We start from the raw sequence: 17794 nt of genomic DNA on the forward strand, positions 1-17794 counted from the left end.
TATTGTTCTCTGTTTTAAGGCCAAGTAGGTCATATGTGTGCTCAAATACTAAAAGATTGTTTATTAAGTAATTTATTCAACACTTAAAACTTTTTAAACACTTATAACGTTAGTAACACGAGGCCTATTTGTAGTCTAATTTAAGCGTTAGGCCTAATAGATAAATGTAACGTAGGCCTTAGCGGAAAGACTACTTGGTAAATTTTATTTTGCTTTTGGCTACAACTCAATGTCACAAGATTTTTTGATGAAACTATATTGCTGTTAAATATATATGTAAAATCGGCTCGTTTGGGTCGTGAACCTGACGATGACCGAAGAAGGTCGAAACGTTGTTCACTCCTCTGCGTAAAATATTTTCTCAACCCAAACGAGCCGATTTTACATACATATTTCTCTACAAGTGGGTTTTCTCGACATCACTGATTATATTGCTGTTATATCACTGATGGTATTAAAAAATAAAGATACACAATGGAAAAGACCACAAGACGTGAAAAAATAATTAATATACAATTTTTGTCATAGACGTGTGTTTTTATTTATTTTGAACACTTTTTTCGTTATCTCAAAAACAAAGAATAAAAACAAACAAATCAACAGAATATTGACTATTCAACATAAACACCAATAATCAGGTGTCAGTTTTGTTGCTAAGCGACAGTGTGTAGTGTTGAGCATTATCAAACAAGGTGCGTTATAGTGAGTTTTTCCTGATATTTCAGAAATAGATAAACAGGATTACAGAGTTCAATGAAATAAAAACTTGTATTTATTAAAAAATTATTAAACTGTTCAATACACACGAAATGGATTTTATTTTCATTATTAATATTTGTAATTATATTGTATTCTTGTTATATCGTTATTGTAAAATATAATTCTTAATTCATATAAAATTTGAAAAAACAACAAGAGCAAAATTAGTATAAATATTTTTTTTTACCAGTTCATAGTCGAACGTCGTGAAAATGCATATGTTGGAAATGTTATTTTACTGTGGTATAGTTTCACACGCAGAAACATTTTCATCCAAATTTAGCCTTTCCTTCATCAACAGTTAGTAGGCACTTTGGAGATAAGTTAGGTTATCATACGTTTTTCTATTGTGCATGGTAATTTCAGATTACCCTGACCTTCTCTAGAGCAGCATGCACAAACAGAAAGATCCGTCAGATATTGTATTACATACAGCAGCATGCACAAACAGAAAGATCCGTCAGATATTGTATTACATACAGATCAAGATCATGTGAATAAATCTGTGTACTAAAGAAAAAAATAGACACAGGTTTGCAAACAACCATAAATTTCATTGTATTAAACACAATTAAGGTTAAGTATAAACGTTTAGACAAGTGGTTGTGTTTTGGCTGGGGAGAGGTCTGTTGGTACTCTTTAAATTTTATTTGTTTTTTTTTAAATTTTGCGCAAAACTACACGAGGGCTGTCTCCGTTAACTGTCCCTAATTTAGCAGTATAAGACTAGAGGTAAGGCAGCTACTCACCACCACCCACCCCAAACTCTTGGCCTACTCTTTTACCAACTAACAGTGTGATCGACCATTGCATTATAACGCCACCACGGCTGAAAGAGCAAGCATGGTTGGTGTGACGTGTGACGGGGATTCGAACCTGCGACCAGTGCTTTAACCATCTGGCCATACCCTTTAAACAGCGTACTAATTCTTAGTCATGCTAAATTGAAATTATATGTTTAAGAATCTCACAATCTAACAAAGAATCCATCTGCTTCCTGAACAATATCGTGTCAAGATCTTAAACGATATCGTAAAACAATTTAAACAGATATCAGTTGTGTATCTTTTTAAATGCTTACAAAACATTACATTGTATACAACTTTCTATCTTTTCAGGCACGCATACTATCCACCTTAATGAGGACCATTCTCTTGTCAACAAGAGGTGGGAAATACATTGAGACAATTTTATGTACGGTTCACCACTAGAAAGACCCCTGATACAATACAATCAAAGCACAGTTCATAGTACAGTGATCTCTTTAAAAGAAAAACAGTACACGTGAGGCCATCTTGTCAACCACGTGTATAACCAAAATGAAATGAATTTAAAATATTGTAATCAGACCTGCAATGCTGAAAGTTAGCAAGTATCTAGGTGACAAGAAAATCCTGCTTATCACGTTGTCTGACACAAACAACGACAGATGTTCTATTTAGACGTCTTTATGAAAACAAATAATAATCCATTTTAATTTCAGTGAAGCATTTTCTGAGGTATAAAACATTAAATTACAATCCTTTGGGGTATTGAGTATTATTAAAAAGTGTTTCAACATTTCCACGCCTGGAGAGATATTTTGATTAGCTAATTTATAGAAACTGAGACCCATGGACAATATCTGACAGAACATCTAATTTACATTCACAGCTCCTGACAAACACTAGAAAATATCTTATATTTCGTGATAAGCTGAATGAATCAATAAAATCAAGCTTCTGCGATTAAAAATGAAAGTGCATCCCTTTAAAATATCTAGTGCAAAGTTTATCAAACTTCGCTCAACAAACCTTATATTCACTTCTTTGACCTGACAGTATAATTAACAATTCCTAACAATAAGGCCTACGTGGAAGACATCGGTACCAAAGTGTAATAGGTAACTTTACTTGGTCTTCATAAAACGTTCTCTTTAAGTAAAAATGTTATAAATAAATTCAGTAAAATAATCATTTTTCACTTTTCTATCATCCACCAAAATACAAAACTAGTTTTCGGTTTAACAGATGTAAAGTTCGGAATCATGTTGAAACTGTAAAAATAAATTATATCTCCTTGAGAAAATGCATATTTAAAAAAATAAAAAAAATTCTGAAAAAAAAATGTAAAGTTCTGAAACGAAAGAAAACCAGTGACTGTATAAGACACATTCGTCGTCTGCACGAGCCTGATCGTAAGGACGATTGGTTCGCAATAATTTTGGTTGCGAATTCGAATCCTATCACCAAACTTATTCTCTCTGAAAGCTATTGGGTCGTTATCTTAAAACGGAAAACCTTATTATTCATTGACAAGACATACCCCAAGAGTTGGTAATGGGTGTTAATGACTAGTAAATCACTTGTAAATCGGAACAGCCAGACGAGTAACCCTCAAGTAGTTTCGCACGAAATTCAAGAAACAAAGAAATATCCATATCTCCCCAGAATAACTTTTGAAACAGATGAAAATGGAGAGAGTATGATACGGGGTTTCAATACAACGTCGATGTTGGAATGAATCAAAAGAGGTGGGTTCTGCGCACATTCAAAAGTTTTACGTTATTGTTAAATTACTTAAGTGGAGTAGTTTTAAAAAATTAGTTAACTTTCCGAATGCATTTTGTATTTTTGGGCAGCAAGCAAAGTAGCCATTGTTAACATCAAAACATAACAATAGGAAATATCATATGACGTTTGTTTACAGTTAAGCGCAAAACTACACAATGTACTCTGTCCACCACAGATATCGAAACATGATTTATAGCGTTGTAAGTCCGCAGACATACCACTGTAAGTGGTTAATATTTTATACGCGTTTTCTTAATGGCTGCAGAAGGCATTTATTTGAAAATTCGATAATTAAAACCCGATAAATGATCTTACTACTTAAATTCAATACAGTGATTTTATGAAGTGATTTGCACATTAGCTGAATGTTCGATAAATGTTTCAGAAGTAAAGATAAAAATATATTTTATATCGAACAAATATTTTAATATTTTCATCAGTAGAATAGACTACCCAGTAAATAAATATATACCAAACATTACACTGTGAAATAGATACGTCAAGTTGGATTAATATCCTAAAGTTATCACATTTACAACGTTACCAAGGAGACCAGGCGCTTCACAGTAAACGCAAAATTAAATTCACGGAATGAAGTTACAGTAATCTTTAATCAAGATTGGATGATATCCCTAGGAACCACGTTCCATAATACTAAATATTGATCTAATACTCGTGTGGATGATATCCCTAGGAACCACGTTCCATAATACTAAATATTGATCTAATACTCGTGTGGATGATATCCCTAGGAACCACGTTCCATAATACTAAATATTGATCTAATACTCGTGTGGATGATATCCCTAGGAACCACGTTCCATAATACTAAATATTGATCTAATACTCGTGTGGATGATATCCCTAGGAACCACGTTCCATAATACTAAATATTGATCTAATACTCGTGTGGATGATATCCCTAGGAACCACGTTCCATAATACTAAATATCGATCTAATACTCGTGTGGATGATATCCCTAGGAACCACGTTCCATAATACTAAATATTGATCTAATACTTGTGTGGATGATATCCCTAGGAACCACGTTCGATAATACTAAATATTGATCTAATACTCGTGTGGATGATATCCCTAGGAACCACGTTCCATAATACTAAATATTGATATAATACTCGTGTGGATGATATCCCTAGGAACCACGTTCCATAATACTAAATATTGATCTAATACTCGTGTGGATGATATCCCTAGGAACCACGTTCCATAATACTAAATATTGATCTAATACTCGTGTGGATGATATCCCTAGGAACCACGTTCCATAATACTAAATATTGATCTAATACTCGTGTGGATGATATCCCTAGGAACCACGTTCCATAATACTAAATATTGATCTAATACTTGTGTGGATGATATCCCTAGGAACCACGTTCCATAATACTAAATATTAATCTAATACTTGTGTGGATGATATCCCTAGGAACCCCGTTCCATAATACTAAATATTGATCTAATACTCGTGTGGATGATATCTCTAGGAATTACGTTCCATACTACTAAATATTGACTGAATACTTGTGTGGATGATATCTCTAGAAACCACGTTCCATAATACTAAATATTGATCTAATACTCGTGTGGGTGATATCCCTAGGAACCACGTTCCATAATACTAAATATTGATCTAATACTTGTGTGGATGATATCCCTAGGAACCACGTTCGATAATACTAAATATTGATCTAATACTTGTGTGGATGATATCCCTAGGAACCACGTTCCATAATACTAAATATTGATATAATACTCGTGTGGATGATATCCCTATGAACCACGTTCCATAATACCAAATATTGATCTAATACTCGTGTGGATGATATCCTTAGAAACCACGTTCCATAATACTAAATATTGATCTAATATTTGTGTGGATGATATCTCTAGGAACCACGTTCCATAATACTAAATATTGATCTAATACTCGTGTGGATTATATCCCTAGGAACCACGTTCCATAATACTAAATACAGCCTGGTTTTCAGAAATTGATGGTTGAAATGTAACTCATACACTGCTGGCCAAAATCTTAAAGCCAATGAACGTAATAAATATGCATTTTGCGTTGTTAGACTCAACCACTTACTTGAGTAGAGCCTCGAAAGATAAAAATAAAAAAAAGGGAAAATAAAAATAAAAACTTCTTTAGCATTTAATAGTGAAAACGTGAACACTATGAAATTAACCTAAATACTAGCTGGTCAAAAGTTTAAGACCATACTGAAACGAAGAGTTAATCAGTAAACACATAACAAAATTTAGTCATTTGTGTTCAAGCGTTAGCGTTATCAACATCTCCCACTGACATCTCCTGTGTTACATTTGGTAAAAACATGGCAAAGGCTAAAAAGTTGACAAAGTGTTAACGTGGCAGAATTGTCGAGCTGCAAAAGCAAGGTCTCTCTCAATTTGTTTATAATTTCGCGCAAAGCTACTCGAGGGCTATCTGTGCTAGCCGTCCCTAATTTAGCAGTGTAAGACTAGAAGGAAGGCAGTTAGTCACCACCATCAACTGCCAACTCTTAGGTTGCTCTTTTACCAACAAATAGTGGGATTAACCGCACATCATAACGCCCCTACAGCTGTAAGGGCGAGCATGTTTTATGCGATGGGGATGCGAACCCGCGACCCTCAGTTTACGAGTAGCACGCCTTAACCCACCTGGCCATACCGGGCTGTCTCTCTCAACGTCCCATCGTTGGTGAGATTGGGCGTAGTAAAACTGCTGTTGCAAATTTCTTAAAAGACCCTGAGGGATACGGAACGAAAATTTCAAGTGGTTGGCCCAAGTAAATTTCGCCGGCGTTGAGCAGGAGGATTCGACGCTTGTCCGGCAAGACACCAGCCGATCGTCGAACCATATTAAGGCCATTCCGGATGCAGAATGCAGTTCAAGAACAATAAGACGGCATCTACGAGAGAAAGGCTTTAAAATCCGTAAACGTCTTCAAAGGCCACGCCTCCTTCCACACCACGAAACAGCTCGGTTAAACTTTGCTGAGAGGCACCAAACATGGGACGTATAAAAGTGGACGAAGGTTTTGTTCTCCGATTAGAAAAAATTTAACCTGGATGGTACAGATGGCTTCCAACGTTACTGGCACGGTAAGGATATTCCACCGGATACATTTTCTACACGACACAGTGGAGGAGGTTCGATCATGATCTGGGGTGCTTTTTCCTTCCATGGAACAATGAAGCTTTAGGTTATACAGGAGCGTCAAACAGCAGCTTGCGACATTGGCATGTTGGAGAGAGCATCCTTTGTAACTAACATCCTCGCTTGTGGAAATGACTGGATCTTTCAGCAGAACAACGCTACAATCCACAATGCCCGCAGGACAAAGGACCTTATCATGGCGAATAACACGATTCTTTTGGACCATCCAGCGTGTTTGCCCGAACTGAGCCCCATTGAAAATGTTTGGGGGTGGATGGCAAGGGAAGTTTATAGCAATGGACGTCAATTCTAAAAACGTACATGATCTTGGTGAAGCCATCTTCACAACTTGGAATAACATTCCAGCCAGCCTTCTGCAAACGCTTATATCGACCATGCCAAAGCGAATGTTTGCAGTTATTCGCAATGACGGCCGTGCAACTCACTACTGAGATCTCTTGTTGGGCATTTCCTACCCTGATTAGGACTTCGTTTTGGTACGATCTTAAACTTTTGACCAACTAGTATTTAGGCTAATTTCGCAGTGTTCACATTTTCTCTATTAAATGCTAAAAAGTTTTTTATTTTTATTTTATCTTTTCTTATTTTCATCTTTCGAAGCTCTACTCAAATAAGTGGTTGAGTCTAACAACGTAAAATGCATATTTTTTCTTTATGTTCATTGGCCTTAAGATTTTGGCCAACAGTGCATATATAACTGGCTGATGTTTTAAAATAATTGTACACTAATTTATGTGTGTAGGTAATTAACATAACCTTATTACTTTAAAGTATTTTTAAGTATTATTACTTAAGAACTTCATAAACGACTGAATAAAAAAAGAAATTAGCGGATAAATCATGTCAGAAATAAAAAACTGTTCACAGGATAAAAGTTTTGTTAATTTTATGTTATAGGTTCAGCAGTGTTATTATTTTAAAATTTCATTGTTGAGTCGTGTATCTTTCACACGACTGAGTTCTTCATTCATTTTTATAGTATAAACATGAACAGTGTTAAAGTCTGCAAGTCTGTGTTGTATGTTGCTTTAATTTTTGGTTTTTAGTTAAACTTTCAGTAAATCTTTTAAAAGTTTGAGGAAGTTAATAATAAGTGTCATGACTAAATCTTATGAATGTAATATAATCTTTCTTTAACACTAATTAACACAAACTCCAGCCAGATATAACTTAGCGAATTAATTACAGGTATACTTTCACAACGTCCCACAATGTGTTTTGTTTCAACAGTAAATAAAACTCAACTCTAAAATAACAAATACTTTTATTTCTTACTTTTGAAGTTCATATGTCATAGTGTCTTGTAGCCTACAGAGTGCATAATTCTTCTCGTGAATCACGGGATGCGCACGTTTTACTGACGTCACTACGTTACAAATTGCAACGTTAAGCGTCTCTTATGTTACGTTTTTTTATTGTTTTTTTTTTGTCTACTGATTGACAACACCGAACTGTACATGGTGTAAGTGGTTAAAACTGGAAAATTACTGTTTTGTGTTTAGCCCTAATACAAGCTCCTAACATAGCCCTAGAACCTAAATATTTTCAAGACTTGTTTTGTGAACGTGTAAGAGATTTTGTCGCATTTAATTAAAATTTCATCACACTTATCTACGTTTGAATCTCAGTTTTTCACACAGCGATTTTTCTAAATATGCATCTTCCTTTCAGATAAACATTAACTTTGCCATCAGAGAGAATATATACTTAGGCCTACTGACCATACATGAAGCAGTGTTCCGTGAACTGTGTAACAGTTGAAAACTAATTTTTTACCAAGAAATACTTACACTTAAAGGTAAAGAGATTTATCAAACTTATTGCCTACATGGCATCAATTTAAATATAGCGAAAAATTGACCAATGGACACGATTACAAAACTTTTATACAACTTAAAGATAATTAAATAGCAAATCAAAGCTAAAACTGTACTAGTTCAGAAAGTAGTTGAATATATGTTACTGTATAGCAGCAAAGTCGTATCGATATTTGATGGCGCTCTGTGCGACATATAAACTCAACGTACCCAATCAAAGCGCATTAAATCTTATCCTAAATATTTACGAAATGTTATTTAAATAATTATATTAAAAAACAAATTCGTGCATACCTTCAGTTTATCGTTGACCATAGTTTGAGTTGTGAATATAACTAACCGTTAAATTCTTTGTGCACAAGCTGGCGTTACCCATGCGTGACGTCTGATCACTCGATTGTTTGCAAACACCACATTCAACACGTAGTACGAACCTTCGCCTAAACGCAACTCTGCCTAGCAGGTATTAATTCCCCATACTAATCAGTCCGTACCCCTCGGTTTGAAGCCCTGAACCAATGCATCTCTCTCTCTACCCGCTTCTTCTTGGTGGGTATGTTTATTTTCTAAATACCCAGGAAGGTCAGGTGCACAAGACCTCTTCCTCCTAACCAAGGTACACGTTTGACTTGTTTTGAATTTCGTGCAAATGTTACGCAACAAAGAAATTTAACCTTAAAAAAGAACAAAAATAACTTTGTAAATAATTAGATTCTACTTAAAGAAATGTTACACTTTTGAATAACAATATAAGTCTTAAGAATACGTTTGATTAAACATCTTATAACAAACCGTCGTTTAACAATAAATTAACTTGCCTTAAAACCACCAATGTTTACTAGAAATATTTATGTGAAGTGTTATTATTTTTGAATTTCGAGCAAAGCTACACGATGGCTGTCTGCGCTAGCCGTCCCTAATTTAGTTGTGTAAGACTAGAGGTAAGGCAGCAGTCATCACTCATTGCCAACTCTTTTACCAACGAACAGTGGAATTGACCCCATAACATTATACCAAACCCCTCGGCTGAAAGAGCGAGCATGTTTGGAGTGACGGGGAATCGAACCTGCGGGCATATTTGAAGTGAGAAAGATTTATCGCTACAACAATGACTCAAACCGAAAGCTGACTTGGCAAGGGTAAAGCTCCATCTACATTCCGTTTATTTTGAACGCACTAGATATTCTTGTAATAAAAGACCACACTATCAAAAGCACTGCATACACTATTAATATGCGGCATACTTTACTATGGACCTAAACTGTATATAGCAACACCCTGTATCACTGTTTTTGTTCAGAAGTATCATGTATTTCATACGGCTACAAGTTACAACACAAAATACCAAACATATGTTACATGCACTGTTAAACTCTCATATTTTAATCGATTATTACACAAATACCATAAATGTTACCTAACTACTTATATCTCTTACACACGCCAGAATGTTAACGACTTGTACTGCAACTATTCAGGTTCGAAATTACAAGGAATACGCGTCTTGCATGACATTACCTTTTGTTACTTAATTATTCGGTAACAAAAAAATGTTAATACTAAGAATGAAAGTATAAGTTATGGTTAGGGTTAATGTTAAAACCAAATAAGGATTCTCAAAGTAAAAAAGAATTTAATATCACAACGATCATTATATAGTTTTTACATCAAACACAAAAGGCCTAACGTTATGAGCAACACCAGTAACTGGGTGAGTTCTCGAAACCGTAAACAGTTGGTTCCGGAAGGCTTAACGTTACTAACGATGTCAAGTAACTATACAAGTTCTCGGAACATTGTGAGCAATCGTTTTTGGAAAGCCTAACATTACCAACATAGACAACTGCATAAGTTCTTGAAAACATCCGACTGAGAGAATTCCTTATTTTGTACTTTGTGACTGAGAAAAAATTCTTTATTACGTATTGTGTACCTGACATATTAAGTACTGTGAGATTGACAAAATTCATTATTGTGTACCAAGTGACTGAGAGAATTCCTTAATTTATTCTTTGTGACTTAAACACATTACATACCTCCCTAAATATAATTTTGGATTTAGACTTCAGTCTTTAATACACCAACCATCTGTAAAACATATTAGGTGGGTCTAATTTTATAGTTTACTATTTTTGTATTGAAGTGTTACTCAGAACGAAATTTCGGACTAAGAAAACCTTCATGTTTCTTATCACAGATCTATTTCATCATTACTTAAACTATAGTTTATAACGTCTCTGCTAGAAATATACTGATACCAAATAAAACACATTACAAACTAATATGCAGTTCTTTACTAATTATCAGTCATTCATTTATTTACCGATTAACAAGGTTTAACAATTACCAGTCATGTATTTCTTTACCAATTAACAAGGTTTAACAATTACCAGTCATGTATTTCTTTACCAATTAACAAGGTTTAACAATTACCAGTCATGCATTTCTTTACCAATTAACAAGGTTTAACAATTACCAGTCATGTATTTCTTTACCAATTAACAAGGTTTAACAATTACCAGTCATGTATTTCTTTACCAATTAACAAGGTTTAACAATTACCAGTCATGCATATCTTTACCAATTAACAAGGTTTAACAATTACCAGTCATGCATTTCTTTACCAATTAACAAGGTTTAACAATTACCAGTCATGCATTTCTTTACCAATTAACAAGGTTTAACAATTACCAGTCATGTATTTCTTTACCAATTAACAAGGTTTAACAATTACCAGTCACGCATTTCTTTACCAATTAACAAGGTTTAACAATTACCAGTCATGCATTTCTTTACCAATTAACAAGGTTTAACAATTACCAGTCATGCATTTCTTTACCAATTAACAAGGTTTAACAATTACCAGTCATGCATTTCTTTACCAATTAACAAGGTTTAACAATTACCAGTCATGTATTTCTTTACCAATTAACAAGGTTTAACAATTACCAGTCATGTATTTCTTTATCAATTAACAAGGTTTAACAATTACCAGTCATGTATTTCTTTACCAATTAACAAGGTTTAACAATTACCAGTCATGTATTTCTTTACCGATTAACAAGGTTTAACAATTACCAGTCATGTATTTCTTTACCGATTAACAAGGTTTAACAATTAACAGTCATGTATTTCTTTACCGATTAACGAGGTTTAACAATTACCAGTCATGTATTTCTTTACCGATTAACGAGGTTTAACAATTATCAGTCATGTATTTCTTTACCGATTAACGAGGTTTAACAATTATCAGTCATGTATTTCTTTACCGATTAACGAGGTTTAACAATTATCAGTCATGTATTTCTTTACCGATTAACCAGGTTTAACAATTACCAGTCATGTATTTCTTTACCAATTAACAAGGTTTAACAATTACCAGTCATGCATTTCTTTACCAATTAACAAGGTTTAACAATTACCAGTCATGTATTTCTTTACCGATTAACAAGGTTTAACAATTATCAGTCATGTATTTCTTTACCGATTAACAAGATGGTTTTTTAACACTTATTAATATGCATGTCTTAACTGATTAGCAAATGTTCCATTATTAATATATTGTACATTTTTGTTTATATTTTACGAACCTGATATATTATCAAAGCACAAGAGAATATGTATGTTATACATTTATAAAATCAATAATACTGATGTTTCTCAAGCACATTACATTTTATTTGTTTATCTGAAAAACAACAACAGCATTTTAATAAACATTAATCCAGAAAATTAAAAAATAAACAATATACTGAAACAAGAAAACAAAACTATTAATACAGCAAACATCAAGGCTGCAGAGCTGGGTTGTGGCAAATTTTAAATAATTCTGTTAATTACTTAGGTAAAATGAGTATTGGAAAATCAAAGCTTATATTCAATACCCACCAAATGCAACATATAAACCACTCTTCTGTTCACTCTTATTAACATGCACCTGAAGTTCTTCAGAAAACTGTTTCCAATATTAACATGTTATCCAACTGTTGAGCAATATATATTCACATGCACAGCAGAAAAATTGTAAGGACAGTTATGGTTCACAATGTTAACATTGACAACTACAATAAATTGTCTCTTTTTTTTTTAAATAGCATAATAACTATTTCTTCTTTTTATCCACACTCTGTAAGCCTCACTGATATATTGAATCAAGAATACCTTTTATCATTAGTCAGAGACTCACACATTGAAAATGCACACTGCAGAAGCTCATGAGGTCTGTCTAAATCACTCATCAAAGAAGAAACAGTTTGTTCCTGTGTATTGTTCATGCTGGCAACCAGTTCATCAAACAATACTGTTCTAGAACCACTTCTGTCATCAGGTAGTCTTATGTTAGGCCTAACGCAAAGAAATGCTTTAGCTTCAGGTAGTAATTGTGGGAGAGCTTGATGCCGAAAATATGCTTGTTTAGAGAAGCAACCATTATGACTTGAAAATAGCTCACTAGTGTTAACCAAAGACCTGGAACATGGCATGTCAAATTCCTCTGTTAAGGACTTGTCATGGTAAGGCTGAGATTCTTTAGTTACACTGTCATTGTTTGGATAGAACTGTTTTCCTGAATTACCTTGAGATATAACAGGCTCAAATGTATTTGTTTCTGAAGAAGACGACCAAAGTCCATTTCTTTCTGACCTGTCAATCCCATCCATTATATCACTCCTATCACAGCTTTTATCTAGACTTATCCTATCTTTCTTGTGGACACCATTTTCCCTAAATTTCTTATGATATATCCTTTCACTAACTGATCCCTTTCTTGTATAATTCAAAATACCTTCATGTTTAAGCACATGGCTTTCTTCAGTAAGAACTCCATCTAAACTATCTGGAGTTAGTGTACCATCTGAATTAGCTTCATTTTCTGAAATATTTGAAGTTTTTCTTTTGCTATCTACTCTCATGTTGGTTAGTTTGTCTGCTAGGTGTTTGGGGGATACACCACAGTCAGTCCAAAGATTTGATTGCATGAGGTTAGTTTCCATGCAGTAGTCCGTGCAACATGCATTGGGTTTTGGTGTAGGATTAATAATAAGCTCCTTACCTCTTTGGAAGATATTAGGGCTGGAAGAACCTGTTTCCTGGTTACTATCCCCTTTCATGCTAACAAAAGGAGAGGTTTTGACTCTACCGTCAGAGGGTGTTGCCCTGGTCCAACCATCTGAGGATTTTGCCTTTCTGCTGTCTTCCACTTCCACTGTAATATGCTTTATGCTTTTTGAAGCATTTTGAGTGGTTTCAGGTGCATCAGAAAATGTATCACTACGCATTTGTTGTGTTGAATACTGTTCTTCAGCATCCTGCTGTTGCCATATGCTCCCCAATGGCTCTGTATGTTTTCCTTGGTATGAAGAAACCAATGTGTGATCTTTTGGATTGCTTCGATTAAAAGAAAATCTCATACGAAAGACTGGGCGTCCTTGACCCCTTGCTGCTGGAATTGCTGTTTCTATTTGTTCTGCATCCTGCTTATTGAATTTAGTCTCATGAGGATCACTGCTCAAACACTTAGTATAACGTATCTTTGCTGAAGACCTCTGTTGAGAATTTCCCATTGGAGGTCTCCTACTATCAGTTACATATTCTGACTTGAATGTTCCCAGATCCATTTTATTTTGACTCTTCTGTTCGTTGTTGATCTTCATCTCAGAAACGGTTTTGAACAATGACCTTGAAGCTCTTCCACTTGTGTTACATGACACCAAATCTAAATCTTGTATACTCTCAGATCTCTTATCATGTCCTAGACTCACTCCATCACATAACTCATCAGGGTCAACAACTTTGTCACTTTTAGAGCGATTGTATCTAATGAAACCTCTGGGACGTATAGTTCCATAAATAGATGTATTATCTGAAGCTGAGCTGAGTGATCGCGTGTATGTTTTATCATTATTGGATGCCTTACACACAGGACTTCTTACATTATCAGACATGTTCAACCACTGTTCAACTCTTTTTCTTTCACTTTCAGGCATCCCTTCTTCTTGAGGAGAATCACTTCCAATCTTCTGTGTAATATTTTGGCCAGTAGTAGATGATGTAGGCTTAAATGAAGTCTTTGATTTTGGCAAGTTCTTTGTAAAAGATTTTATGTACTGTTGATATGTTCGGGGCCTAACAGTTCCGTATAAAGATACTCTATTTAATCCAAAGTCATCCTCAGGTATTCTGGAGGACTTCCGAGACTTCAGATTCACATTCATTACTACTTTCCACACCACTGTCTCTATGGTAAATGCTTTCAGTAGCAGAAAAGTAACCATTCTTTAAGTTCCAGGTCTCATACCCAGGTCTTGAAGATGTAGATTCACTACCATTTACAGGTGGCTCATGTTTTGTTGGTTCAAAATCAAATTTCAAAACAGTTTCTCTTGAAGACTGGGGTCTCTCTTGACTGAGAGACCTTATCATAGATGAAAAATGTCTTTGTGGTTGACTGAAATTATCCCTGTCCCACAAACCTTGAGAGGTATGACCCAAACTATGAGTTACAGAAGTAAAATAAGAAGGACTTCTGTCAGATCTGACAGAGTTACCCATATACTGATTAACAGAGTGGAGAAGTTGCCAAAGTCTCCGAGATCCACACATAAAAGGGTTAGAATCATCAAAATGGACATCAAAGTCATCTTCCAAATCTGAAAATTCCCAGTCTGTGGAATTTTCACTTCTTAATTCATTATTAATGAATTCATTGAGTCTCTTTTCTCTCTTTTCGTTCATTTGTTGAAATGAGCCTCTTCTAGTTTCTCTGTTTGAGAATGAATCTTTGGTTGTTTTACCTAAAGTGTTTTTCATCTTCATAAACTTTGAAATGGCATTTTCTCCAGTCCAACTGTCAAATACATCATTTGATTCTGAAGAACTTTCACTATTTGATTTTCGAGCATCGGTATCTTCTCTAAGCTGTAAATGCTCTATTCTGTCAAAATCATTTTCATCTGAACTTGGTTTCTTGGTGATCCTTGTTTTTTCCTCCACTTTGGTCCAAGACCCATCTTCTCCAGCAGTTGTATATACTTTGCCTGTCTCTGTTATGCAAGTACCATCTTTATTAAATGTAAACTTTCTGTAACTGCGTTTTATGGGTGCCAGACCTCCAGAATTCCTCCTTACAGACGATTGTTCTGGACAATTGGTTAAAGTGGATTGGTCATCTTCACAAACCGCTTCTGGAGAAAGTTTTCTTATAGTTGCTTCAACTGCTTTTCTCCAGTTACTGATTTCCTTCTCAGTACTTGGAGATAGTTGACCATGATTAGGATGGTTCTTTGTAACCTTTATCAAATGATGTTCGTTTGCAGGATCTAAAGGCTGTGATTCCTCCGAAACAAAGTTATTTCCTTCATTAGAAGTTAATGCTATTGACCAAGGGCTCTGAGAAGAACATTTTATTTGGGATTTCTTATTAGATCCTTCTTTTATATTTAGTTTCATGTCAGCATTACTTTGAGGTGACTTTTCAGAGTTTTCTCTTGAGTAAGGTTTAGGTGTTTTGAAAAAAGAGTTACTTTTTCTAACTTCTGAGCTTTCAACACTTCCTGGTGTTGAGGGTGTAGATGGTTCACTCACAACTTCCAAAGATCCCTGCTGAGAAAGCTTTTTTTCAGTAAGTTTGGCTTTTGCTATATTTTTTTTCAGGATTCCACGAGCAGCTATCTTTTTTGTTTCATTCATTTTTTCTGCAGTCAATTCTGAATTACTCATATCATTCTTATCTTCTGTTACTTCATCAATTGTCTGAACATTATAAACTTTAGTTTCTTCCTGCTTATTCTTCATGGCTACTATGGGCTCAGGGTTTACAGTTAATTCAAACTGTAACTTGCCAGTATTTGTAACTCCTGAAGACTTTCCACCAGCTAAACTGATTTCTTTTCCTGTTTGGTTTTCCAATGTCTTTGCCTTTAGGACTTTCTGAGTTGGAGAAAATGCAGATGGTGTGGCTTCTGGCTTTACAAAAGTTTTAGGAACAGTAATTTTACCTGGTTTTCTTTGCAGTTTAGTTCCTTCAAAATCTTTAGATTGGTAGAAAGATTTTAAAAGTGTTTCTTTGTTCTTTTCTGTGGCTAATTCATTTTCAGAAACGTCATGTAAGTCTTGCTTTTTATTATATATTTCACTGTCATTGTCTGCAGGTTCTAACGTACTTTCCTTTTTTGATACTTCAGGTTTTTTGCCATTTCCCTTGGACTTCTGATCACATTGACTATTTAAATTTTTTTCATACGATCTTTGTTCAGTGCATGGACTTCTTTGTTCACAAGTAACCAAAGTATTTCTCTCTTTACTTGTTTTCTGCATGACATCATCATTCCCAGTCGATTTTTTTTCCACTGAAAACGTACTTTGTTCTTTGGTTTCAGGTGACCCTACTTCGTGAACAGTTTGGCCAACAGAGTCAGATTTGCGTGGTTTTTTAGCCTGGTGGGCAAGACTTGAAATCCTCACAAGACTGCTATCAAAAGATCTTTCAGCAGGACGTTTGGTACTTTCAGAGTCCAACGTCGAAGATGGGAGAAGTTCACCATTAGCAACAGCATTGTCTGTCGTTTCTTCATCAACGTCTTTTCCAACTTGATGTTCAGATAGTGATGGCTCCTTCTTTGTTCCGGTGGATGTTGGTAACGGCTGCTCTTCCATCTCGGCACACACTGGTGGAGGAGACACAGGTACTAAAGCAAGTAAAATATCAATGTGCACTGGTGTAAGATTAGCCATATCTTCTGATACTTGAAGCAATGAAAGATCGTAGCCGAAGTTAACCCAGGCATCAGTGCAAATATCGAATATGGTTGCTCGTTTTGCTGGGTCAACAGTGAGCAGACGATGAATAAGTGGTGAGGCCTCTGTAAACAAAGATAACAACTGTTTAGTAAACTAACCACTTGTTGTTTTCTTTTTTTTACATCAAACAGCAGTAAAACTACCTGATACAATGCAATAAAATCACCTATTTATGGAATACTTAAGAAACTGTAATAACAAACATATTTTATCATAAACCACTTCAATGAAATAGTTTCTATATCAATTATACTTACTACTTTATTTATTGAGATTAGCATTTTCTTTGAAAAGCAATAACAAATACTTCTTCCCATTCTTACCACATCTTTTACTAACATATCTCAAGTATGTTTTTCTGAAAGATCTCTCAACCCACTGATGGTACCACAACAATTCTGGTGAGTTCTGACTTTCCTGCTATTTTGTTCTGTGATTAGCACTTGCTATTAAATGTCTTATAGAATATTAAGTTGCTTGGATAGCTTGCCTGTGGTCAGTTTGTTTCTTTGATGGAATGAAATAATCACAAACTTAAATATTAGTTGAATTATTAATGGATTCACCTGACTGATTCCACATACTTTACAACCAGTTGGGTTTATAGTTGTCATTTTTTGCACAATAAGTTTCACTATTAGTGGAATTCACTTTCTGGCTCCTA

The 17794-nt window shown here is 34.8% G+C and overlaps 1 protein-coding gene across 3 annotated transcripts in view; it reads right to left on the reverse strand.

The window, feature by feature from the left end:
* Window positions 1-11990: 11990 nt before the first annotated feature.
* Window positions 11991-17794, reverse strand: part of LOC143256406 (uncharacterized) — an 81094-nt gene continuing 75290 nt past the window's right edge. For 2 of the 3 annotated variants that reach the window (XM_076513612.1, XM_076513611.1), the window contains one exon: window positions 14355-17192. In XM_076513612.1, coding sequence (XP_076369727.1) covers window positions 14503-17192 — 2690 coding nt within the window. In that variant the 3' untranslated portion in view covers window positions 14355-14502. Of the gene's footprint in view, window positions 17193-17794 lie in introns of all 3 variants that reach the window. The other variant, XM_076513610.1, reaches the window with a different exon arrangement.

The sequence above is a fragment of the Tachypleus tridentatus genome, chromosome 7 (assembly GCF_004210375.1).
Source record: "Tachypleus tridentatus isolate NWPU-2018 chromosome 7, ASM421037v1, whole genome shotgun sequence".
Classification (NCBI taxonomy): domain Eukaryota; kingdom Metazoa; phylum Arthropoda; class Merostomata; order Xiphosura; family Limulidae; genus Tachypleus; species Tachypleus tridentatus.